The 26,914-nt window shown below is 35.7% G+C and overlaps 2 protein-coding genes across 5 annotated transcripts in view; one reads left to right on the top strand and one right to left on the bottom strand.

The window, feature by feature from the left end:
- METTL21A (methyltransferase 21A, HSPA lysine) overlaps window positions 1-18,450 on the top strand; it is a 63,226-nt gene extending 44,776 nt beyond the window's left edge. The window contains exon 4 of the mRNA XM_055345589.1: window positions 18,355-18,450. Coding sequence (XP_055201564.1) covers window positions 18,355-18,368 — 14 coding nt within the window. The 3' untranslated portion in view covers window positions 18,369-18,450. The remainder of the gene's footprint in view (window positions 1-18,354) is intronic.
- CREB1 (cAMP responsive element binding protein 1) overlaps window positions 1-26,914 on the bottom strand; it is a 62,609-nt gene that overhangs the window by 24,005 nt on the left and 11,690 nt on the right. For 2 of the 4 annotated variants that reach the window (XR_008667029.1, XM_055345578.1), the window contains exons 2-6: window positions 21,032-21,153; window positions 15,001-15,147; window positions 14,216-14,257; window positions 8,118-8,218; window positions 1,829-1,971 (exon numbers count right to left, since the gene is read on the bottom strand). Coding sequence is in view for 3 of the 4 variants with exons in the window: in XM_055345578.1 (XP_055201553.1) it covers window positions 1,829-1,971; window positions 8,118-8,218; window positions 14,216-14,257; window positions 15,001-15,147; window positions 21,032-21,145 (547 nt within the window). In the remaining variant the exon portion in view is untranslated. The remainder of the gene's footprint in view (window positions 1-1,828; window positions 1,972-8,117; window positions 8,219-14,215; window positions 14,258-15,000; window positions 15,148-21,031; window positions 21,154-26,914) is intronic. The other 2 variants (XM_055345579.1, XM_055345580.1) reach the window with 2 other exon arrangements.

The raw sequence follows: 26,914 nt of genomic DNA, 5'->3' as shown, positions 1-26,914 counted from the left end.
TATACGGGTTCTTCACAACAATCAAGAACATACTAATCAATTCCTTCCTTCAAGACTCTATGAGTATATAAGGGATCAAAATAATATAATAAAGCTTAAAAAATCTGAAAGTATTAATCTTTATTTTTTTTAATTTTTATTTTATTTTTATTTATTTATGATAGTCACAAAGAGAGAGAGAGAGAGAGAGAGAGAGAGAGAGAGAGAGAGAGAGAGAGAGAGAGAGAGGCAGAGAGAGAAGCAGGCTCCATGCATCGGGAGCCCGACGTGGGATTCAATCCCGGGTCGCCAGGATTGCGCCCTGGGCCAAAGGCAGGCGCCAAACTGCTGCGCCACCCAGGGATCCCTAGTATTAATCTTTAAAACTAGCAATTTTCGGTTGAAGAGAGTGGTGTGCCAAACTAAACCTCTACATTTCTTAATTTCACTCCCGTATTTGAGAGCATGCTTTCTCATGCAAGTGAGAATCCCAGCAATAACTGAATCACTGTTACTAACAGGAGTATGCTGTATCCCTTAGATTTCCGTTGAGGCAAGGGAAACAAAGTTCATATATCAATGTCTTAGCACACACACATCTGGAATAACTCAAATTATTCAGGTATAAGGCCAAAAATATGCATATCTAAGTCTACAGATAGTACCTGTTTATCTCTGTCAACGAAGAACTCAAGAAGGAAAAGGGGACTGAACTCCAATAAGCACAGAACGGACAAGAAGCTTAGTCAAAAATGCCATCCTTCTGCTCACTTTTAAAGGTCTCAGCTTTGGGAGAGCTAAAAAGTCTGCTACTTGGGAATTTGTTTTTAATACAGTTAGAATGCCAATTAATTATGAAAAGCAAAAAAAAAATTATGAAAAGCAAGGTAGAGCTGTACTGTGAAAACTATTAACTTGGGAGTCAAACTCTTACATACCTTCCTGACACAGACCACTCCAGGGTATTAGAAAATTAATCCAACAAGAGAATGTCATTGTGTACATTTCATTTGTAATAAGGAGGAAAGAGGGGAAAAACTACATAATGGGAAGTACTGGATTTAATGAACAAATCAAAATGAAGAAATCTGTGTATGAGGCACTTTGGCAGCAAAAGGTATTGAGAAAAGATAAAAAAGCATACCATTCACATAAAGCTTCTGATTAAGCAAAAGCAGAACTGGAAGGACTTTATGACAGATTTGGGTGAAAGATGAGAGAGAATTAAGCATCACTCCGAGGCATAACAGAAATGGAAACTCTGGTCACTTTGCGTAAGAAATCTTTGCTTTCTGTGAGCCAATTTCAGCAGTCCTTATGTTTACGTTACTAGAATTTACATTACCCTTTACACTAAAAATAGTAATTGAACATGCTGGTAGACTGCAACCAAACCTTTCAACTCCTATCACAAAACATTAAATATGATTTTAAAATGCTATTTTGGAAGGGAAGCTCAATTAATAAAACAAATGAATAGTGAGACTTTTTGTCCTTAAATATCATCAAAGAATGGTTATCTTATCTGAAAAAGTATGTCCTCTATTAACATCATATATTATACAAGGACTAAAATCTAGAGTTTCAAGCAGTGGTCCAAGAAACTTCTAAGACTCTCCTGGCATGTGCACAAAACAAAAGACCACCTGAAGGGCTAACACATCTGAGCAATCCTAACAAAATCCTGAAGAAAAAGAAATACTTCTGTTATACAACTCGCATGATGAACAGTAAAGGAAATAGAATACTAGCATCCAAGACTGAGAAAAGGGTTGGCAGGTGTAGGATTCCTTTACAGTGAGTAAGTGTCTGTGTCTCCCTTTCCAAAGCAGAAGCATGTTTTACTCACTGTACTGCCCGCTGCTAGTTTGGTAAATCGGGGTTGGCACCGTGACAGTGGTAATGGCAGGTGCCGATGTCTCCTCTTCAGACTTCTCTTCTTCGATCCTTGGCACTCCGGGTGCATCTGAAGATAAGTCATTCAAAATTTTTCTAGAAAAACAGAAAACTATATTGACTAAAATAAAAATAATATTTATTGGCTAAATACATATAATAGGAAAAGAAAATGGGCAGAAAGTAGCTAGTGCTTACTTAGGCAGGACACAGTTTATATATGTACTTATTAAGAGAGAGAGAGAGAGAGAGTGGGCGGGAGAAGGAGCAAAGGGAGAAGGTGGAGCAGACTTGGTGCAGAGCCACATGCGGGGCTCCATCTCCTGAGATCATGGGCTTAACTGACTGAGCCCCCCAGGTGCCTGATGACAGCAGTTTAAAATGTAAGAACAAGAATAAACCATACATGGATGAAGGCTCTGTATGTCAAAATGAAATCATATGAGGACTAGAAAAATAAGAGATGAATTTCTCTTCAATCTGAAAGTAACAGAAGGCTATGATTGGAAATCTAGGTGTAAGTAGAGATTAATAACACGAACTACAGAAAAAAAAATCCTTTTGCAGGGCAAAGAACACCAAAAAAAAGTTAAGAGATGTTCAACAGTACTAGGAGAAAAAAAAATATTTTAAATTATATATATTGTTTACATATATTATATATAATTGGCCAATATCCTCAATACATAAAGAACTCTTAAAATTTTAGGCAAAAAAAAAAAAAAAAAAGCCAAAAACCTGATTTTAAACTTCTCAACTCTCAGATTGGCAAAAAGTAAAACAAGTTTAACAATATATTCTGTTACCAAAGTTGTGAGAAAACACTCTCACTGTTTTAGGTATAAAATGCGCACAATCCTTACAGAATGAATTTGGTGACATGTAACAAAACCATATGTTTACATGGCAATCTTATTTCCAGTAATTTACCCTTAAGATGTATATGTATGCTATATGTATATGTATGCTATCATACAAAAAATACATATACATAAGGTTATTCATGGTAGCATCTGCAACTGCAAAATACTGAAAATAATCTATACGCCTCTACATAGGAGAATGGCTGAATAAACTATAGTTCATCCAAATATGGGTACAGCATGGTACCTTATGTATAAGAAAGTGAAATAATATATAAAATATGTATAAAATACATACATATACATATATATATATATATATATATATATATATATGTATTTGCTTTTCTATTGAAGAAAAAACTCAGAAAGGATAAACCAGATGGGAGTTTAATGAGATTACTTAATCTAGTGGGGGCAGTAAGAAAGAAGTAAAAAAAGAAAAGATTGGGAGAGAGCACTTCTGAGTTTATTTTTTGGTACAATTCTGACTTTTGGAACCATGTTAATGTTTCACATATTAAAAAATGCTATCAATAAAGATGGGGGAAAAATTCTAAAATGGAATACAAATAAAATCAAATGAACCTTACTATATTTCAAATGAGTAAACATAATCACAGAAGAGGGGGGAAAAACTCAACCCAAGTAATTTTTGACATCTTAAATTTCTAACAAACCAGTGTGAATTAATAACTGAGATTCAAGTCTACCCAAACTCTGCTCCTTTATGTCGCTATTGTCACAATTACATTTTCATACACTGTGTTGCTCATTAACAAATTTGTAATTATTGTTTTATGCATTTGTCTTTCTAATCACATGGAAAAAAAGAAGACTTTCAAAGCAATGTATTAAAATACTACCTTTTTATTTACCCATGTAATTATCTTTACTGGAATTGTACAAAATATTCTACTATTATCTCTTTCAGTACTTCTTTTGGCCCAATTTCCCCTTTGGAAATTCTATCAATGCTTTCACAGGAGCACCTCTATTGCACATGACTTTTCACCTCTTTCCCATTTTCTCTGTATTTCTGTTCTCAGATTTCAGAGTTTCTTTCTTAGTTTCTTTCCAGTTTACCAATTCTCTAAGCTACCCATATCTAGTTTATCCCACTTGCTGATTTTTTTTTATTCCACTAATTGTATTTCTCATTTCTAAGACTTATTACTAATTTCTTTTCCACATTTGCTTGTTCCCATTTAGTAAACTCCTATTCTTATTGTAAGGATGATTTTCTCTCCCTTATCTCTTTGCAAATGAGAAACACAACTATTTTAAACAGCTTATAGACTGACAGCTTATAGACTGACAAAAGATGATACTCCAGAGGGTGCCTGGTTGGCAAAGTCCATTGAGTGTCCAACTCTTGGTTTTGGCTCAGTTCATGATTTTATGGGCTGTGAGACGGAAGCCTGCGTGGGGCTCTGTACTCAGTAGGGAGTCTGCTAGAAGATTCTCTTCCTTTGCCCCTTCCCCCATGTGTGTGCTCTCTTTCTCTCAAATAATCTTAAAAAAAAAAAAAAAGATCTTACTCTGGGCATCACTGCTCTCGAGCATCATTTCAAACTTTAGCATTGAAAAGCACTTGTTAAAAGCATGTTAAAACACAGATTCCAGGGATCCCTGGGTGGCGCAGCGGTTTTGCCTGCCTTTGGCCCAGGGCACGATCCTGGAGACCCGGGATCGAATCCCACATCGGGCTCCCGGTGCATGGAGCCTGCTTCTCCCTCTGCCTGTTTCTCTGCCTCTCTCTGTCTCTCTCTGATGACTATCATAAATAAATAAATTAAAAAAAAAAAAAAAAACACAGATTCCATGGGCAGCCCCAGTGGCTCAGCGGTTTAGCGCCGCCTTCAGCCCAGGGTGTGATCCTGGAGACCCGGGATCCAGTCCCGCATCAGGCTCCCTGCATGGAGCCTGCTTCTCCCTCTGCCTGTGTCTCTGCCTCTGTGTGTGTTTGTCTCTCATGAATATATAAGTAAAATCTTAAAAAAACAAAAACAAAACACAGATTCCTGGGTCTCCATTCCACAGATTCTAATTCATTAGGTATGTGGTAAGAGCCTGAGAATTTGCACTTCTAAACAGATTCTGATTTGCCAGTATGGTCTGTAGACCACATTTTGAATAGTACTGGCCCTCAGAGCAATGTTTTTTCAGACTTAGACCACAAAACATACGTGAACCATGAAAAGAGTTATGTATGTTGTAACCAAAACAAAACAAATAAAAAACAGCTGAATATCACACATGATAATGGTGAGTACTGCTGTATATTTTGCTTCAGATGTCTACTTATAGAGGCAGCCCAGATGGCTCAGCAGTTTAACGCTGCCTTTAGCCCAAGGCCAGATCCTAAAGACCGGGACCTAGTCCCACATCGGGCTCCCGGTATGGAGCCTGCTTCTCCCTCTACCTGTGTCTGTGTCTCTGCCTCTCTCTCTCTCTGTGTGTGTCTCTTATGAATAAATAAATAAAATCTTAAAAAAAAAAAGATGTCTACTTATAGACAGATGTTATGTGTACTATATATGTTTGTGTATATATGAATATGGATCATTGTATGTGTATACAGAGAAAACTGTAAAGATAAGTTTCTTATTGTCATAAAGAACAAAAGTTTAAAAGCTACTACTCTAGACCTGCAAATAAATCCACTTCTCTTTTGCTTGAAGCCAGTGATCATTTCTTATCTTGTCTTTCCAGTTTCTAATATTGTTGCTCCAGACCATCTTGGTCTTGTATCTTGGAGATACATTTCACTTTCTCTTAAAGTATTCTCCAGACGTGGTCTGAGCAATAGGACTAATTCCCTCCCTTAATCTAGACACTAGGCTTTTATCAGTATACTATAGCCTTATGGTATACTGGGTTTTTTGGCAACCATATATATCTCCTAATGATAATTGAAGAACACAATTATCTTTTATTTATTTATTTTTTATTTATTTATGATAGTCACAGAGAGAGAGAGAGAGAGAGAGAGGCAGAGACGTAGGCAGAGGGAGAAGCAGGCTCCATGCACCGGGAGCCCGACGTGGGATTCGATCCCGGGTCTCCAGGATCGCGCCCTGGGCCAAAGGCAGGCGCCAAACCGCTGCGCCACCCAGGGATCCCCATAATTATCTTTTAAAAACAAATTCTTGATCCAGAATCTTGTACTTAACTGGTTTTATTTTATTTTTTTAAATATTTTTTAAAGATTTTATTTATTTATTCGTGAGAGACACACACACACACACACAGAGGCAGAGACACAGGCAGAGGGAGAAGCAAGCTCCATGCAGGGAGCCCGATGTGGGACTCAATCCTGGGTCTCCAGGATCACACCCTGGGCTGAAGGTGGCACTAAACTGCTGAGCCACCAGAGCTACCCTTAACTGGTTTTATTTTAAACTCAAGTTCAGAAATTTTATAATTGTCACCAACAATTAGTTGTTGATAGTGTTTCCCTTGGCTGCTATGATCTTTCGAAGTACTTATTCTCCCATCCATTAGGGTACTTCTCCCTTAAAGTTCTGTCATCTGCAAATCTGGTAAGCACGGCTTCTCTGTTTTTCAGCTGAACTGCTGGTAAAAATACCAAGCCAGGGGAGACTAAGTGAGAGCCCTTCAAGAACCTTCTCTGGGTATAATTTCATCACTACAAAGCTGGGTGTATCAATTAAACTCCATTTCTCCAACCTTACAAGCATATAATAAGGATTCTGTTAAAGATCTTGTTATTATAGTCAAGACATAAAAGCTACGTTTCAAGAATTTGTAAGCTTAAAACAAAATAATGGTACATAATGATTGTAAGGGAAGATATATTATCCTTCACGAATGTAATTTCTCTACCTATGTGTGGCCTCAGGCACCTTCTATTTGATTATGAATTAAGGTGTTACTATTTAAATGGTCTTTGGTACGATATAGGTTATCACAAAAGATTTTTCTCAATATAAAGCTCTTATTTTATTTTTTTTTAAGACTTTATTTACTTAGAAAAAGAGCATGAGCGGGGGGAGGGGCAGAGGGAAAGGGAGAGAGAGAATCTTAAGCAGACTCCATGCTGAGTGTGGAGGCTGATGCAAGGCTTGATCTCACAACCCTGAGATCATGACCTGAGCTGAAATCAAGAGTCGGGACACTTAAATGAGTCACCCAGGTGCCCTAAAGCTCTTATTTTATAAGGTCTACAATTAAAATTTACAGAACCTATTTACAACTCTTTGCCTGGAATTTATATATAGAGGAGTCTTGTGGCTTAGTAACACCTTGTTTGATTTGCTTCAGGATCGAATGTGTTAAAAATTAACATGAGACTGGTATTTCAAAGTTCAAATCTAAACTAGCTATATTAAAAAAACTTATGAGCATAAATGCATACAACATCTACTTGGTAACAAAGTTTCTTAAGATCTCAAAATCAGTTTATGGATATTCATTTTTAGGATCCTTCATTTACTTGTGAGAAAAGAAAAAAAGGGCTTAGAAGCCAAGTGCAAAAAAATTTTTAATCATCCCTTTGAAAAATGGAAATAACTTAGGCTATAATAATAAGAAAAAATATTAGGAATTTGAAATTTATTAGATTTTGAGGTAAGCTTATGAATATATGGAATTGCTCTTTCTGGAGATATTTAGCATGGAGTTAATATCTACATATAAAAAAATGGTTTTAGTACATCTTGGAGGCAAGGCATGGACTAGGCAACCTCTAGTTGAACACAAAAATTACAGTAAGGGGCAACCCGGATGGCTCAGCGGTTTAGCGCCACCTTCAGTCCAGGGCGTCATCCTGGAGACCCGGGATTGTGTCCCATGTTGGGTTCCCTGCATGGAGCCTGCTTCTCCCTCTGCCTGTGTCTCTGCCTCCCTCTCTCTCTCTGTATCTCTCACTAATAAATAAGTAAATCTTTAAAAAAAAAATTACAATAAGCTACCCCTAAAATTAGGGGTTATCAGCAAAGCATCACCCTGAAACTTAATGAGCAGTTATCTAATAAGTACCATGGCATGAGACATGGTTTGCAAATGTGCTATTTAAGTAGATAAATGCTGTAGTGTTAGAACTGACAGACAACTAGAAATGCTCTAACTTTACAAATATATTCCAAACTTTTTAAGAGAAAAGTAGCAATTGGCATAATCTACAAAAACAGAAGCAGAAAAAAAAAAATCACTGTTGATCCAGGACTTTTAGAGTAAAAAAAAAAACTTCTCTTATTTTGTACAATAGACTTCAACTTGAGAGAAGTACCTCAAGATGAAGTGATTTCTGTGGTCACTAATTGAGCAGCTAATTGGTCTTTTGACATTTTTTCATCTCCAACTATCCTAAGGCTTCCTGACATCTTTGATTCTTTTAACTATTGAATTCCATACCTGTAGGAAGGCCTCCTTGAAAGAATTTCTCTTCGTTTTTGGGAATCAGTTACACTATCCACTGACTCCTGTGAATCTTCACTTTCTGCAATAGTTGAAATCTGTAAATAAAGAAGAACTTTACCTTGATAATCGAATTTAGTTCCCATAAAATTTTTATGAATTTTAAGAAAAAGTGAAAGATCAAAGGACATATATAAACCTTACACATGCTTCAGTAGAAAAAAGTCAATTTTTATGGGAAACAATCACACCAATCACACTCCTCTTCTCTTTACTTATCCTATAGAAGTCAGAGGGGCTAAATTTTTTTTTGTCAAAACCAAACTTTTGTGATACCGAAATTCAGCTTTACGTCTTTTAGGACCTCACATAATCAATCTTGAATGCATCAATATTACTGTCAGTTGTTTTCTTAAAATTGTTAGAAGAAAACTACCAAGTAATACAAGGTTTCTGACATGAAGGAAGAATAAATGAACAAATATTTGGTCATAAGTCTACATAGTGACTATAAATATATTTTCCTTTACTGTTAAAACACTTATGACTATATTTACAACTGTATAAATAAGATCAGTGATCTCCCGCCATGTTCCAGAGGGTTGTTTCTAGCATGTTAGTCCACATATAGACTTTCAAAGTTGGCATTCTACAATTTCTATTAAATAAAAACTCAAGAACTGTGCATTTTTCTGGAAAAGTATCTCTGGACTGAAAAGTAATAAAGATAAGCTGAACAAAGATTTTATATGGGATAATAATAATAATAGCAACCAGCATTTATTGAGAACTTACTATGTGCCAGGCTCTATGCTAAAATATATACATGTATTATATTACTTAATACTAATACAGTAATATCAAGTATTAGGTAAGTACAATTATTATATTCATTTTGTAAATGGAAGAACTGAGGCACAAAGAGGTTAAGTAACTCACCCGAGTCACAAAGCTAGGAAGTAGTGGAGCCACTGTCAATAGTTGGCATCTCAGTTTTAGACATCCTTACCAGCTTCAAAATCCTGTTGGTTCCAATCTCAAACCAGTTTTGTCAGAAGCAGCCACCCAGAGGTGTTTTTAGACCATTTTTAGACTAGAAGTTCACTCACGTGGGCAAGCCTACCTGTCAAATTTATACTGTCAAGCTTCTCTAATCTAATCAGCAGGAGCCCCTTGCTCTTCCCTGAACTAGATGTGCATGATGTTGTTACAGTGAGAATTAGATTTAATGAAGGCAAAAGAGTCTGTGTGGTTCAGCTCCACGTCAAAATTTAGGGTAATGGCAACCAGAAAGAACATGTCTCCAAAGGACTTAAGGAATCCCACAGGGACTCTGTACCTGGTCTGAGCCTATGGGTTCTGGAGACCGGGCATTTTGTTAACAGGCACTCATTCTACAATGAAATTGGGTAAATCCAGTCATGCTTCACAGTACATACCTACAGTAAAGCAACATGCCCCAACCAAACACTTTATAGTGTAAGAACTATACTCTTAAAGGCCTAGATATTAGCAGGCAACACTTAATGAGTCCAGAAAAGACAGATAAAAAGATATGCAAGACTGAATTTAGTTTGTGCGTCTGCACAGAGTAACAATGCTATCATTACTGCCAAAAGAGCACAGAAAACAATTCCCACCTATCTGCAGCTGATGTAAGCGGGCCGCTCAGCACCTTCTCTGCACAGAAACTTAGATGTACGGCAGATGAGGAACTGTGAAAAGACCTGAGCAGTGTATCAGAATTTCAGGGAATAAAAAGACTGAACTCAAAGTGGACAGGACTATGACAGTGGTGACCTTCATAATATTTCTCAGAACCTCTGTATCTCTGTTGTTCTTTGCATGACCCTCATCCTTATAACCTTTTTTTAAGGACAGATAGTGACTTACATATACTCTCCCAAGTTACAAGTCATGAAAAAAACAATTTTAAAACATTTTGTATAAACTACCTATAGGGCAATTTTGAAATGAAATAAATTAAAGTTGCTTTTTAATATATGACCTTTGATTTTCCTTTTTTCCAAACTCACGTAGATCTATTACTCTTAGTAGGAAAAAAGCCTCCTTTCCTCTGATCTAAAAGATTTTGTGATTTTAGACAGAAGGAATTAACTTGTCACTATGTAGTGATCACAACTTTTTCAATGTAGAGGGAATTCAGAATTATTCAATAACACATAATGAATGTAACCTTTCCTTTTTGGGAATATCATCCAGGGAGAACTCGAGAGTTATGAAGCCAATTCCTATGGATTGTCTACCAAAAAAAAAAACAAAAACAAAACCCAAAGCACGCACTGGATCCACATTTTTGAGAATAAAAATCATGTCATAAATTCTTTTTAGGGGCACCTGGGTGGCTCAGTGGTTCCAAGTCTGCCTTCCGCTTAGGTTGTGATCCCGGGGTCCTGGAATCAAGTCTTGTATCAGGGTCCCTGCAGGGAGGCTGCTTCTCCCTCTGCCTGTCTCTGCCTCTCTCTCTGTGTCTCTCATGAATAAATAAAAATAGAAAAACATACTTGTAAAATTTTAAAATATAAATCATCTCACTTTTTATAGAGTGAGAATGATGTGATTTAACATGCTTCATTAAAAAAATCACTTAATATTTTATAACATGACTCAAAAATCAGATTCTAAGCTTGGACTTTTTAATCTGATTTAGCATTTACTACTGTTGAAAAGAGGACTCATGAGAAGTAGACAGTAAATGCACTGGGACGCCTGGGTGGCTCAGCAGCTGAGTGTCTGCCTTTGGTTCAGGGCTTGATCTGGCAATCTGTGATTGAGTCCCACATCTGGCTCTCTGTGGGGAACCTGCTTCTCCCTCTGCCTCTGCGTGTGTTTGTGTGTGTCTCTCTCTGTGTCTCATGAATAAAGAAATCTTTAATAAAATAAAAAAAAGTAAATGCATTTTTGACTGGGCTTACTAAATACTAAATTGTTTTTCATTTTCAACTGCCAATTATATAAACTTTTTATAAAGATTTTATTTATTTATTCATGAGAGACAGAGAGAGAGAGAGAGAGGCAGAGACACAGGCAGAAGGAGGAGCAGGCTCCACGCAGGAAGCCCGACGTGGGACCCGATCCCGGGTCTCCAGGATCACACCCTGGCCTGAAGGCAGCACTAAACTGCTGAGCCACTCGGGCTGCCCCAATTATATAAACTTTTAATGAGATTTGCCTAGTATATTTTCATATCTCTGGCTCTCAGTTATTGTAGTATGCTAATAAAAGGTGTTACAGTTTTATATTTTAACAAGCTCAAAACCTACTGAAACTGTAGAAGACTTATGAATGATTAGTTCAGAGAATTCTATTTCCAGGGTTTTAAAAATATACAGATTTGAGTTTTTAGGTGACAAATTTATATTGTTTGCAGTTAAAAAAAAAAAAGTATGAAAACATTTCCAAACTTCTTTCAAAATGCTCTCTCCACAGCACAATTTCCTTTCAAAAAGCAGTTACTCTCTTGCATTGTTAAAATGTCACTTTCTCCCAGGAGAGTTGAAAGGGATTTTTTTTTTTTTTCAAAAATATCCTTTAGGGGGGCAGCCTGGGTGGCTCAGTGGTTTAGCGCCACCTTCAGCCCAGGCCATGATCCTCGAGACCCGAGATCGAGTCCCACATGGGGCTCCCTGCATGGAGCCTGCTTCTCCCTCTGCCTCTCTCTCTCTCATAAATAAATAAAATATTAAAAAAATATATCCTTTAGGGTAATATATCCCTTACAAATCCTTGCTTACCATCATTAAAAAGATGAGAAACTTTGGAACACTTGTCTCATGTAAACCACGAACAAGTAACTCATCCTTATATGATACAACTCTTAAATACTCTGCTGCATAACACTGCATCCGTATTTTGCACAAAAGGTTCCTTTGGAACTTACTTTTACTATTTGCATAGCTTAGCTACCTGCACTGCCTTCTGGTTTCTACTCACTGTGCTCCCTGACCACCCTACGTAAAAAAAAGAACACCCTTCCCTCCACATTCTCTATCCCTTTCCCCTGCGTTAATCATCTTCCCAGCACTTATCCTCACCTGACATATTTTATTTTTTCATTGTCTCTCTTCGCTCAAATGTGATCTTCATGAGAATAGTGAAGTATTATTTGTTCACTGCTGTTTTTCATAGCACCTAGAACAGTGACTGGCACATAGCAGGTGATCAATAAAAATCCGTTGAATATTAGAATGTAATAATTTAAGGTAACATAACCCATAAATCTTGATACGTTTAAACTGCACTATATTAAAAATGCATTCAAAGCTAACAAATTAAAAGTGAAGATGCCACTGTTAACTGCTATACATTTGTGTAACTCCCACTATTTTTGTGAAGATTATCATATAATCTGTGAGACTTGATATACTGAGGATAAAGTTCGGGCACTAATGTCAAGCCATATATGAAATATTAATACAGCATAATTTCTAATATTCTTAGATTAAAAAATATACACACGGGTCCTAATATCTTATTCTCACACCAAGAGAAATGTGTCTTATATCTTTTGAAAATGCTGTTCTAGAATACTCATATTTTCTCGAAGTTTAAGGGACCATTTCTCTGTTTGAACAATCTCTTCTGACGTAAACTACTTCCTAGTTACTAATATACTAATCGCTGTTAACCAGCTGAAATGACCTTCAAAGTTTAATATATGCTTCATGGTTTAGGCCCTTTAAAGAAAAAGTAAATAAAGTAAAAAAAAAAGTTGTGTCTCTATAGAATTCAGGCTTTCAAATATAAACATAGCTCACCTTGATGGAAAAATGCTCTTGAAAAGATGAATAAATATTTCTATGAAGTTATTAGCCATATAACCCTCAGGCCCAAATTATTATTGTCACAAAGTAAAGAGTAAAATTAAAATATAATCAACAATTAAATATCACATATTATGACCAATTATAATCTTCACAAGTTTTGGTAATTTTGGTGTGTTCTTTATAGAAAGACCTCTTACTCTAAGTGAAAAAGAGAAAGTAAGGATTAATGTAAGGTCAAAAAAAAAAAAAAAGTAAGGTCTGGAATCTTAAGTCTCCCGACTAGCAGATCAGATTCTTTCCACTATTACCAAGATGACAATATGAGTGGGAAGTAAGTAATGGCATAGTATAGAAAACAGTAAGGTAGTACTCAGTGAAACAAAAACTGAGGCACAAGATAGGAGACTACTGTTCATTCAGTGTGATTCCACAGAAATGTCAAATTCTTCAGTTTTCACTGGGACAACACTGTCTCCATCTTGGTAACAAATTCCATTCAAAGTATCCTTCAGTATGGAAATTCATACACGATGATGTTTTTACATGAAAATATTCTTTTCTTTTTCTTCCATATAAATGTCCAAGCAAACCAAAAGCATAAGGACAAAATGAAGTAGAGGTGGGTAACAGTGGCTCAAGGACTCAATAGTATAATATGGCTGACTAAATCGAGTATATCCTTTGAGGACATTAACAGAATGCTTCCAGGACAAAGGAAGCACTTCTCCCCTCTACAAAAATCAATCAGTCTGGCTACCATATCCAAGGAAAATACAACAGCTCTTATCCACAGGAAGACAGCAAGGATAGTAAAGAGCAATCAAAGCTACCCTGTATAATAAATGGCTAAAGAAAAATAGACATTTGCTAGCTGAACATTTTTTTTAAAAGTAGGAATGGTGCAGATGAGGGAGAAGAAGTGGCCCAAAAGAAAAGCAATTAAATATGCTTACTTAGTTTCTGAAGATGGAACTGGGACCACTAGGTCGAAGTTTTAGAAAGGTATATTCTGGTTCACCACAGGAAGAACAGTTTAGCAATTACCCTCTTTATAAATCGGTTACCTCAGGAGACAGGGCTTCCTTTCGCTAAAGCATTCAAGTAATGCTGGACTATCATTTGGGGGAGAAAAGCCACACAGGGAAAGTAAGCAAGGCAGGTAATGAGTTTGGCCTAGACCTAGAAGATCTCTAAGATCTTTACGCAAACCTTAAATTGCATGTTTATAGAAGGATAATGACATAAAGAATAATTTCTCACCTTCCTTTCTAAAAATAGTTCCTTCCAAATCTAGGACCTAGGACTCACCTGAGTTCCGGAGAAAAGTCTTTTTAAGTCCTTACAGGAAGACTGTGAAGCAAAAAATATGAAATGGGAGGCTGGGGTTATGGCCTACTTGAATGAACGTTCAAGTCTTTTTTTTTTTTTTTTCTTTCAATAAGCTCACTGCAAAGATGTGTACTGCTCTAGGTTCCCTATAGTTCAGTAGAGTAGTCACCTTCAGAGCTCTACATGCTTTTACTCCCTCTGGATTCACACCAAAGGAACAATCTCTCCAAAGAATGAGATAACATGCACAGTGTAATCCCTGAATATATCATTATTTCAAAGTTACGTGCTCTAACTTATGCCCCCAGACATAGGTGGTTTTACACAATGCTTTCTATGATCTCCAAATTTAAGTAATATCTTAGGTAAGGTTATTAATTTTGACAAAGGTTTATTTTTTCCAATTGCATGTTTAGAAAAATAATTACAAAGTTATTATTTTTATATCTCAATTTTCCTGAACTAAGGTATATTAGCCTTAGTCTTTCTCAAACGTTTCCACTTTATCCCATGGACTTAATGATCTTCCCCAATCAACTCTTTTTTCTTCTGTAGCTTAAGAAAAAGTCTTTTTCTTATATCTGTTCTTGTGTACATATGTACCTATACATAAGGTGACTATACAGACGCAGCATACTCCTTTACTGTAAAGCAAAATAAACTCTGAACTAGGTATGTTCCTATTTCCATAACTAATGAAAGGAGAGAGATATGGCTATAAATGACAGTTATGAAAGTAGATGCAGAACTTTTTATACACATACCTGAACTGTCTGGACTTGTGGAGACTGAATAACTGATGGCTGGGCCGCCTGAATAACGCCATGGACTTGAACTGTCTGCCCATTGGGCAGCTGTACTAAAGTTACGGTGGGAGCAGATGATGTTGCATGAGCTGCTGGCATAGATACCTATGGTGTTGAACATGGAAAAAAATTACCATCACAGATACCTCCTTAAGAGTAGTCATGTTCAATATGAAGCAACGTTTTTAGCAGGAAAAAGATGACTTTTCTGCTAGACAAGTATTTCATTGGTGTGAAAGAAACTAATGATTAAATTTAATATTCTCAAAAAAAGAAGAAAAAAAAAGACTATAAATGCCCCTCCCTTTCAAATCCTTTTATGTGACAAAAACTATTTTAATGTAATATCAAAATGTATAACACAGACTTCCTCTGATTACTAAATACACTTTAATTGTATGGTGCTTTACATTTTCCTACCTGCTTTCATATCCGGTTTCTCATTTTGCTCTTCGAAGAAATCAAGACTGTATTATAATAAGGATTATCTCCATTTTAGAGACAGAATATCAAGTGCTCAAGAGATTAAATAACTTACCCAAGGTCAAGAGATATGCTAGCTTGAAGAAATATAAATGTCTTCAGGATATTATTATGTGTTGTTACTCATATTCTAAAATATAAATGTTCTCCAACTTAGGCAAAACTTAACTGTTTAGAACAAATACACGTCTTGAAATATACATAGTTCTCTCTTTTAAACTAATTACAAGTATGCCTTTATTAGTGAGAAAGTGTTAATATGTATTATAAACTGACAATTTCTATCCGCCCCCCAATCAAACTTATATAATAGTTGTATTTTAAGGATTTGTTTTCTCCTGGAAGGAATAAAAGAGCAGACTTCAGGGAATATAAGAAATATTACTTTCTCCTGAGGCACAAAGAAGGCAATTTTAGGGAGTCTATATCCAGGTCCAAATGGCTGTTATGTCATATGTCTATCCGATGGTATTTATTGTTCCTGCTTGAACACACTCAGGGGTTCAACATTTTTTGCTCATTCGGTAAACAGTGATTGGGGACCCACATGCTAGGAGCAATGTCAGAACTGAAACTATAAACATGAAGGAAATTATTGGGGTATGTGTGAAAGAAGGGGGAAAAAGAACACAAATAAATATAATCCAGTGAAGTAATGAGACTTGCCAGGAGAAAAATGAACACACTGAGGAAAGCTACCCAACCTCACCTAAGAGGAAGGGAGGGCAAAATAAGAATTTGAAACAAAGAATACAAATTAGGCTGTATTTTGACTCCTAGGGGAGAGCCACAAAATTTCAGGGAAGGAGGGATGAGTAACAGTCAGTACTACTGGACCACATAAGGGTATTACTATATGAATTATGAACTGGGGCAAGATAATACTGTAACAAGTAGGCAGGATTGAATTAGCTAGTCATGAAAAACCGTATCTATGTTACATAAAAGAAGTTGCACTTTATCCTGAGGAGACTGAGAAAGGCACTGAAGGGCTTTTGAACTCTGGAATATCATGGTGAGATTTGCATTTCAAATAGATCACTTCAGTGGCAGTATGAAAAACATTTATTTAAGAGAAAGAAAAATGTGGAGAAGAGGAGACTTAGGAGAAAACTTATATAGTAGTTAAGGTGAAATGATGAACCCAGAAATAAAGCACTAGTTGTGATGGGGGGAAAATGAGAGAAGTGATTTAATGAAAATTCAGGAGGCAGGCTAGAAAGGATATTATGAATGACTGCTTGAAGGAGGTCAGAGAGGAATCCAGGATGACCCATATATTTCATATTTGTATAAGAATTGGTAAACTATGCCATCAACCAAAACCAAGAACACAAGAAGTAAGGAGAAGCTTTTGCGTGGCTGGGGTGAAGGTGGATGGTGGAACTGATCGGATATCTGAATTTGTTCAGCAGTTAGTTAAACATCTGACTGTGAAGCTTGGGGGCGGAGGGTTGGGGGGAAAATCCTTATTGAAAGCTGATGTTAAAACTGTAAGCATCCATCTTTGGGTAGTTACGAAGTCCCTCCTTATTAATCATTTTCTCTCTGGCCACTATAAATCTTGCTTAGTTTTATCTGGTTCTCAAAATGTAGTTCATGGACTACCTCCATTACCTGTTTATAAAGTCGGACTCTCCTGGCAAACCTAAGGACACCTTCCCCTACACTAAAGTCTGAGAATCACAACATTAAGTTACTCAGAGTATCTACTCTTACTTCCATACAAAAGCTCTTCTGATAGTTCAAGCATTTATTATATCCTCTTCTCTATTTTATAGAACAAATGTGAGAAGCTAACTCAGTTAATCCCTTTTCTACCCTGATCATTCTACATAACAGCTCCTAACACTGTAATTTTATAAACGGTACAGATATACAAGGTAAGATAAAAATTCCTTATGTTCTTACCACTAATCACTGTTAATATTTTTGCTGTAGATGTAGGTGTTTTGAAAGGTGCATATATGCACTCAATTTTTATACACTATCATGGAATCTAATTTATCTTTTGAATCCATTATAAATCTCTCTCCATACCATTAACAATTTTCTTCAGTGGTTTTAATGGCTATATAATAAAAATTACACTTTTGTTTAATAAATTCCATTTTTTGGATATATAGGTTTTCATATTTGCCTATTAGAAAAAGTTGGAATGATCATCCTTTTACCTCTTTAGTTAAATCCATAAAAATTTACAGTCTCTTATTCAAAACCATTATTTTTTTTCCTTCCCACTTAAAAAAAAAAAATTCTGTAGGGGCATCTTGCGGCTCAGTCAGTTAAGCATATGACCCTTGAACTCAGCTCAGGTCTTGATCTCCAGGTTGTGAGTTCAAGCCCCGCACTTAAAACAAACAAAACAAACAAAAAAAAAAACTTCTGTAAATTCCAAAAGCAAAATGAGGCATTTTGCATTATTGTTTTAGATTGGTTATCTTCCTTTACTAGTTGGGCTGAATTTTTTTCTGTTCATTGTTCAAATCACTACAATCTTAAGATTTGACAATTTTATTATATTTTTCTAGTATTAAATACTGACAACCAAAAAATACCAGCTATCAAAATTATGATAGGAAATTATGACAAAAATGTATAATGTGTATGGTAAGGACTTGGATGAGCAAGTGAAAAAATTCTGTAATTAGGAATAAAAAGAACAAAAACTATATAAATGGGAATAGAAAACTAGCTTTTCTAAAACTCAAACAACATGTCATTGTTCTTGGACTGCCTAATAAAGATGACAGATTAAACATGTGGATATTATTTTGCTCCTTTCTGAATCTCCAATTAAATTTCATAAAATTGATTTTGTATTTACAGGTCCAATCACATGAGCAAAGAGTGGGAAAAGAGATGAGAGTAATAGTTTTGGATGCTGGGAAGATGGATGAATGGTAATGGACTTTGAAGATCTCAAAAGGCCAACTCATGATGTAGAAGCAAGGAAAGCCTGATTTGCACCATAAAATCCTTAAGAGGCTCAGTATCTAAGACACCTTGGAAGGCGGAGTAAAGAGAGGCTGAGAAAATAAGGCTAGTTGAAGGTTCTTTGAGAAGCAACTGGATCCCCTCCCCACACTCCTTGTAGAATAATAATTAATCTACCCCATGCTGACAGAAAAATGGAGATTTAATTTCTGGATAGTGGTCTCCTGACTGCCTATACCAGACACTGCTGGCAGTGGAGTTACTAAGCTCCAGTCTTCTCTCTCTTAGCTCCCAGGCCTTTCCCCTAAGTAAGGGATTAGGAAGGCCTTCCCTCAGGAACCTAACCAATGACAAGGGGCTAAATTAAATAGACTTAAAAGATACTGACATTGGGAAAGCCATAATCACCCTACGGTGAAGCTCGTAATTCATAGCTGTTAGGCCCCAAAAACATCCAGAGCTTCCAATACAGTTTTTTGGTTACCTGCTTTAAACTTGAACAGACAAGCACAAATTCTAAGACATTCGAGGAAAGTTTCTAATATAAAAGATGGAGACCAAAACAAATTGAAGGGCAAAAAGCTATACAGAGGAAAATCTATGTGGGGAGAAGAAAATTTAAAACCTAATTAATATTCTCAGAGATGACAGAAAATACTGCCTTTGTAAAACATAACAGGATGCTATTAAAACACAAAAGGACCATTCAAAGAACAAAAGGAACTTTTTGGAACAGGAAGCTGAAGAAATCTCCCAGAAAGCAGAGCAAAAAGATGGAAAGCAGTAAAGATGAGAAAATTAGAGAAATAATCCCATAGGTATATCATTTAGATCACAAGGATCCTAGAGAAAAAGAGAGAGGAAAAAACACCTTCAACCAAATAATTTAAAGAAATTGCTCAGAATCAAAGACATGAGTTTGTACCATAAAAGGGCCCACTAACTATATATATAGCGCACAATGGATAAAAACTATCCGAACCAAGACCCTAATAATGAAATAGTGAAGCACTGTGAACAGAGAGAAATAAGATACCAGAGAAATAAAATAAAGCTGGGAGGGGCAGAGGGAGAGGGAGGAAGAATCTGAAGCCGACTCTCCAAGTGTGGAGCCCGATGTGGGGCTTCATCCCACGATCAGGAGATCATGACCTGAGCTAAAACCAAGAGTGGGATGCTTAACCAACTAAGCCACCCAAGTGCCCAAGAAAAAATATTTTTACCAATAATTTTTTTACCCAAACTTGCTTAAGAAACCACTGGAAAACGTTTCACTGTATCAAGAACACAAAGTCAATAACAGAAAGACAGTAAAGGGAAAGGAATTTCCAGGAATGCATTATATAGCAGACTTAGAGGACAACCAGAGCAGACAGGATAGTGCCACCCAAGAGACAGGTATGAGGGCTGTCAGCACCAAGATTCCTTCTGGAACTGTACCTTCTTTTTACCAGAGGGTCAAATGCTTGTGTGAGCCCAGACTCTGATCTGTCGTGTTTGCCTTGACCATGTACTGATGAAGTCCTGGCTCTTTCCCCTTTTCCTGCACCTGCCTTATCCAAGTATTTATTTCATTCCCAGATATATTCTGCTTTGTCTCTCCCCTGAGGGTTGGAGGTCAGCCCTAGTACTCTTAGTAGAAAACATAGAGCAGCCCACTCCTTCTGACTATATCCCTGCTGGAGATCCAGTATTTGGGCCATACTTCAGTTCAGTGTAGTAACCATCTATGTTTAGCCACAGATTCTCCAAGAACCATTCTTGCTCAGGGACTCTCTGAGGAGAGCGTTTAAATTCTTCAGGAAGGCGAAGCTCAACATTCCAGAACCTCTGCTGGAATTATTTTCTCCCGGAAGCCTTTATCAGAAAAAGGCAATATGATACTCTGATCTAGCAGGTTTATGTCTGTTACTTGGTTTTTATATTAACTACCTTTCTCACTCATATATACACAATTAGTGGTTAATAAAATATTTGAGGAAAAATACATCAGAACAAAAAATAAAAATGAGAGAATATAACTCTAGAGATAGAAATGTTTAAGACAGACAAACAGAAGGAATCATGAATTATATTTAAAAGATATAGGAAACAAAAACCCGTTATCATTCTTGAAATTTACTTGTGTGTCAATCTATTTGCTTATCCTACTTTTTGGTTTAAGCACATAGAAAAGTTAACCTGTCAGGTTATCTAAATTCCCATGCCTCGAAAAATCTGTGTGATTAAAAAAAAAAAAAAAAAAAAAAAAAAAAAAAAAGGCAGTTACCTTATCAGGTATTCTTCCCTTGTTTAAGAGAGACAATCTCTGTCCATTAGTTAAAATGTCATTATTCTGAATCAGGTCACTACAAATAGGTAATTAGTGTTTTAACAATACATTTTTCTGTTCTGTTACTGAATCATTTCTAAAATTATGCTAATATACTAAGTAAACAGGAATTTTGATATTCTAAGAATGTCTGTGCTCATTCTATGCATATCTCTGCAATGAAAACTAAATCCTTTTGTCTAAAACATATTCCTCTTGGAAGAGACGTAACTTGGAATCTCTCCATGTATTTTATACCTGGGCTAATGTGGCAATCTGTGGCTGGGCTTGAACTGTCATTTGCTGGTTTTCAGCTTCTGTTACAGCTGCATCTCCACTCTGCTGGTTCTCTGCTCCAGATTCCATGGTCATTTAGTTACCTACAATAATATGGAAGAGTGTTACAAGCACTACAGTGCTTTGTGCTTTTGTGACTTTAAACACAAATTTCAGGTTATAAATAGGTACATGTGCTCGTTAGGTTAGCAAATGTACTTCGAAATCTAGTTAAAAGAAAAAAACTTGTCTTTTCCCTTGTTATTCCAACTAGAAGGAAGAAGGGATTCCTTTCTTCCACAAATCTCCCCTATTAACAAGGGGAGGAGGGTGCCAGTAAAATTCTAATTTCTTCAAATTGTACTCCTCAGGTATGGAGAGAAGGTAGAGTAGAAGAGAGCTGATGCCAGGTCTATGAAATATTGGCTTCATGGTAATTCCTATTAGGGTATTCCCTCCTTTTACAGGGAAGAAGTAGAAAATTATAAGCTACTTCCACGGGAAATTACTGGGGGTAGGACAAAATCAGCCCAAGTTGTGGGGTATCAAGATAGAAAGGTGGGATAAACAGCCACAGGGCCCAGTTAGAGGCCCCAAACACTGCAAATCTTGGTGTTCTGACTCCTCACCCCATGTACAGTGTACAACACTACACATGCACACAAACATGAAATAAAATTTTGAGTAAGTTAATCAAGGCTGTTCTTTTTCACTTTGGGGCCCTACTTTGCTAGTCTATTTGTTGGGTAATCTAGCACTAAATGGCAGCATAAGTTAGTGGAGAACAATTCCTAGCAGCAGCAGCTACATGCAGATGAGATATTTCTTTCTGATAACAGAAATAAACTTCTGGTGATAATTATGTCTAAAAGATTCACAATAAAAGGGATTACTTTTTACTTGTGTACTACTGTTATCATTTAGTGCTTGGTATATTACCTGTCAAAAATGAATTTATTAAGAGTGATGATTGCCTATAGTGATTCCATAAATAACACAATAGCCCCAGTTCTTTTCCAGAATTTATTAGATTTATTTTATAACTCTGAAATTGATAACCAAAATTGTGACTGATCCTTATGTGATTACTACATGTCATCAGAACGTATCACATACTAATACATTTTGCCATGATTCACAGGGTTCTATAAAGTTTTACAAGTGACAAGTAAAAATGGAAGTAAAAATATCTCTGTGGAAAGGAGTATAAATAATTTCGCAATACAGAATCCACAAAAGAGATGACGAAAAGATCAACAGACTTGACTACGTAATTATTTAAAACATTCATATGACAAAAGACACTAAGACAAGTACACAATGAGAAAACATCTGCCAGACATAATCGACAGAATTACATCTAGAATACAGAGAAACTACTAGTCAATAAGAAATTCCATTATTGACTAGTTCACAAAGATATATGTTCAAGTATATTCACTGTAGAATTTTTTACTATAGCAAAAACCTGGAAACTATCATTCGAAGACCATTTGAGAAGTTACAGCAATGAAAAAGAGAGAAGTCTAGCTGTAATGTAATGACATATAAAGTTTTCCAAGACAAACTGAGTAGAAGAGCAAGTCACAGAACATATCATAAGAGATTTCTGCTTATGTTAAAAAAAAAAAAAAGCAAATTGTTGTAAAACGTGTCCCATGTATATGCATCAAAAAAAAGTGTGAGAAGGTATATACTGAATTATAAGTGGTGGCTCTGAGGAGAGGAAGATGTGGTGGAACAGGATGGAACTGGATAGGGTAAGGACTCTTACTTTTCACATATTTTAGTATTTTATTTTCTTCCCATCAGGACCATTTCAGGATTACTTGCACAATTTAAAAGATTTTAATACCAGAAGTCATGAATAACATTTTGAAAACTATGAACCAAAAACTATGTTTCTTTCAATCAGGATTCTGAGATACCTGTTGAAAAACAATTTTAAATCCTAGGTATTTTTATATGAAATTATTAGTTTTGTTTAAATTTTGCCTACACCGTTTACTCCACATTTCCAAAAAGTAAAAATACTATTCTTAAAAATTATCAAATCATTGTATTATTACCTATGATAACTGAGTTACATACTAACAATCAGTGCTCTTTTAAACTAAAAAATTTAAGACATCAAAAATAACAAGCAACATCACCACAAAATAGTTTATAGTTTATGTATCCTAATGTCCAGATTTTTTGTCTGCAAGAAAATGGCATATGAAAATAGAAAACTTCATCTCAGTAATAAGTGAGTCCATCAGAGGACAAAAGTGAACAGAGTCAAACTAAATAAGGGCAGAAATCCATGAAACTTTTCTTCATCCTCTCCCTAAGCCATCATTTTATTTTATTTTATTTTATTTTTTTTTTAATGAGAACAAAAACAAATACAAAGTGATCATAATACATCCTTTGTAGACAGAGTATACACCACCATTTTTAGGAGATTTTACTCCTGGCCACCTTTTGTTTTTAGAACTTGTGCTGTCATTTATATATTTCACTTCCTCATTTGATTAAAGGCAATCTCCAGCACAGATAGCATTTCTTCTGTTTTTGTTTATTATACAGTATCAGGACTACTTATTTTTTCTGATGTTTAAGGTATAGGGCATCATAATTTTTTGTTGCAGAAAAAAAATGACACTATTATAATAAACAAAACTACTAGTTAACATAAATAATTGTAGCTACAAGGACACATTAAAAACAGGACTGTGATTTGCATTAACTAGATAGAATGCTTTAAAAAAATCACCAACAAAGTGTGATCCTCTCATGTAAACTGTCAGGGTTTTTAAATTAATTAATTAATTAATTAATTAATTTTATGTCAGGGTTTTATGATCATTTCTCATTCAAGCGTTATCATTTCTCTCATTAATCTTTTTCATATAAGGGAACAGCCTTCTTAATTTTTATGACTCTTAGCTCAAGTAGGTGATCAACATCCAAAGCAACAGCACAAATACGGTCTTTTATCAGAAAATTCTCAAAGTGCTTTGTTCTCAAAGTGCAAGTGAGAATTATTTAAGGAATAACAATTTGCTTCAGATGAGGAACTCTCTGAACTAAAATAGCCACTATTCTTTTGGCTCTTACAGTAAAGGTTTTTTTTCTTTTTTGTTTTTGGGTACTGTAAAGGTATTAAAATAGTCTCTCAACTAGACTAACATTTAAAGTGGGTGTATTCTTTTTGGACTTTGAAAACTTTTGCCCTTTTTCTGTTTATATCTTCAGGTGGTGAGAGAAGAAATACTACAGTATCATATCTACAATCTTCAATTTTTCTATCAACCCAGGGGCAGTCTAGCCAGAACTGCAATATCCAGACACAGGATCAATTACTATAGCTAATATGTGGGTTTCCAAAGTTGTTTGAAGAAAGAAGATTCTTAATTCACTACACAAATGAATGCTTTTCAGGGATACAAAAAATAAAAAAAGACCGAATACTACTATAAAATAAGTAAAAGATCAGGTACATATAAACTTGGAATGTTCTACAAATACTGGACCTGGATTGGATTGGATCTTACTTAGAAATCACTGAAAATCTAGTAGTATTAGCTGACTGGTGATTCTTGATCCGACTGGTGATATTGATTCCGGTAATTCAGAACTACAAAATTTGGGGGATACTGATATTTAAGATCGGGGATTTTCATGATTTATCTCTAAAAACATAATCCTTTGGAAACAGTAAGTTCATAATAAATTTCTAAACAGTATCATGCCTAAAAGAAACAAAAATGGGCGGCCCCAGAGGCGCGCTGCCTTCAGCCCAGGGCATGATCCTAGAGACCGAGTCCCGCATCAGGTTCCCAATTCACAAAGATATGTATCATTTTGCTATAATGCTTTTGAGAGTTGTGCCTTTAATATGAAAATTAAAAAGTGAAGTGATTCTTAGTATTATTCTTGAGAGAATAAACAATGCTGCTGTGAATAGGGGGGAAAATGAGCCTAACACCTGGTGGAAAGCTGGATCTGTCACCAAGTGGTCACTGGAAAAATTGAAAAATTAAACTTTTTGTGTTTCAGTTTCCTTAACTGTAAAAACTAAGATTGAAAGAGCTCTTCCAATTTTAAATGCTCTGATCTAGGAAATGACACCACCAGCTGTACGTATACACACATAATGCACATAATTATGCAGGCACTTAACAGTATATATAATAAATGAAGTATTTCATTTTATTCTACAGTAATATATATACATACAGTAAAAGCAAAAAGATTCACTAAGAATAGGTCACCCAGTCTCCTGATCTTGGATTAATACAGAGTCAGTACCACTTACTGATTTATAAAATCATGAGAATGCAATACAATTTGAGACAATTAACAGTACTTTAAGAAAATGCTACAACACCAGACTACCAGTCAATAAAGATTCTCTTGCACAGTGGACAGCATCTCTTTTACTCATTATGTTGCTCTGGTCACAACTGTTGTTATTAAGTAGTTTTATAGCCTCTTTTCTTAAATTTAAAGAGGACAAAGAAGTTTTTCCTTTTCATCTTAGAAAGCTTCAAGGAACTTAACTAAGGCTGTATCACTTTTGTACCCTTTACGTAGAAAAGACAGTAGACATTTAAAACTTTAAAATGTAGTTTAGATAAACCTCTCAGTAAAGTGTCAAATGAGTGGTTCCATGACATTTAAAAGAAAAGAAAATGTTCTGCAATAGTCAAGTGAGTGGGGGAATTCCAAAGAAGCACTGAGGATGGACACAGCATCATAAATTTAGGGAAGAAGAATAACTTTTCTGATAAGAAAAATGGTATGAGCAAAGGCTTACATTAGTATGCCTTTAGAGAAATGAGTGAATTTCTGGCTGGTGTCAGATTCTGTACACAAGCAAGGAGAAAAGACAAATGATAACAGAATAGTCACTCTAATCAGTAACTACTTCCTAGGACAAAATGAAAATTGAGAATGATGTCTCTTTAAAGTTATTGAGTTTAGAATTTTTATATTGCAGTGAATTTTACTTCTGCTCTATAAAGCCATATATCCTGAAAGAATTCACCTTTTAACTACATAAAACCATCAATATCTTCAATTTTAACAACTCACATTATATACATTATACTTGTAATAGGGTATCATATCTGAGGACATATCTCAGGCACCATCAAATTACTGGGGAAAAAGAAATAGACAAAATAATTTGTTTTTAAAAAAACTTTGCCTTTGTGGAACTTACATTCTAGTGTGTGGGAACAGGGGAAAAAAAGTATGTAAAATGTATAATAAATCAGATGGTGAGAAGTATCCTGTAAAAAATAAAGCTCAGGGGTGCCTAGGTGGCACAGTCAGTTCAGTGTCTGACTGGATTTTGGCCCAGGTCATGATCTCAGGGTTGGGAAGATGGAGTCCTGTATCTAGCACCACTTAAAATGTGGAGCCTGCTTAAGATTCTATTCTTCCTCCCCGCCCCCCTTCACTTTCTAAAATAAATAAATAAAGCAAGCTGAGAAGGATGCTGGAAGGTTTTCAGTATTTTTAAAGCTAACAAGTGAAACTCTCATTGATAAAAGAGCATTTAAATTCACTACTCAATACCTATACAGAACTAACCAAATCAGGAACAATTTCTGGAAGTACTATTTCCATATCTGGCTCTACCAAGTTGACCTAAGCTCATCAAACAAGAATGCAAGTCCGTATCATCACTTTTGCTAAAAATTATTAAGCAAAAGGAACGAATGGTACAGATCTTCACTCTGTTCTTTTTCCTGAACTATTTTTACCTTTAGGAAATAAGTACCTCAGTCCTTAGGATCCTAAATCTTAGGATTCTCTTCAGGTTCATGTTTATAAAAATAAACCCATCTTCCCGAAAACCTAGTTTACTTT

This window comes from Nyctereutes procyonoides, unplaced genomic scaffold, assembly GCF_905146905.1.
Source record: "Nyctereutes procyonoides isolate TBG_1078 unplaced genomic scaffold, NYPRO_anot_genome, whole genome shotgun sequence".
NCBI lineage: Eukaryota > Metazoa > Chordata > Mammalia > Carnivora > Canidae > Nyctereutes > Nyctereutes procyonoides.
The sequence above is the reverse complement of the archived record's forward strand: the minus strand, read 5'-3'. Positions and strand labels throughout refer to the sequence as shown.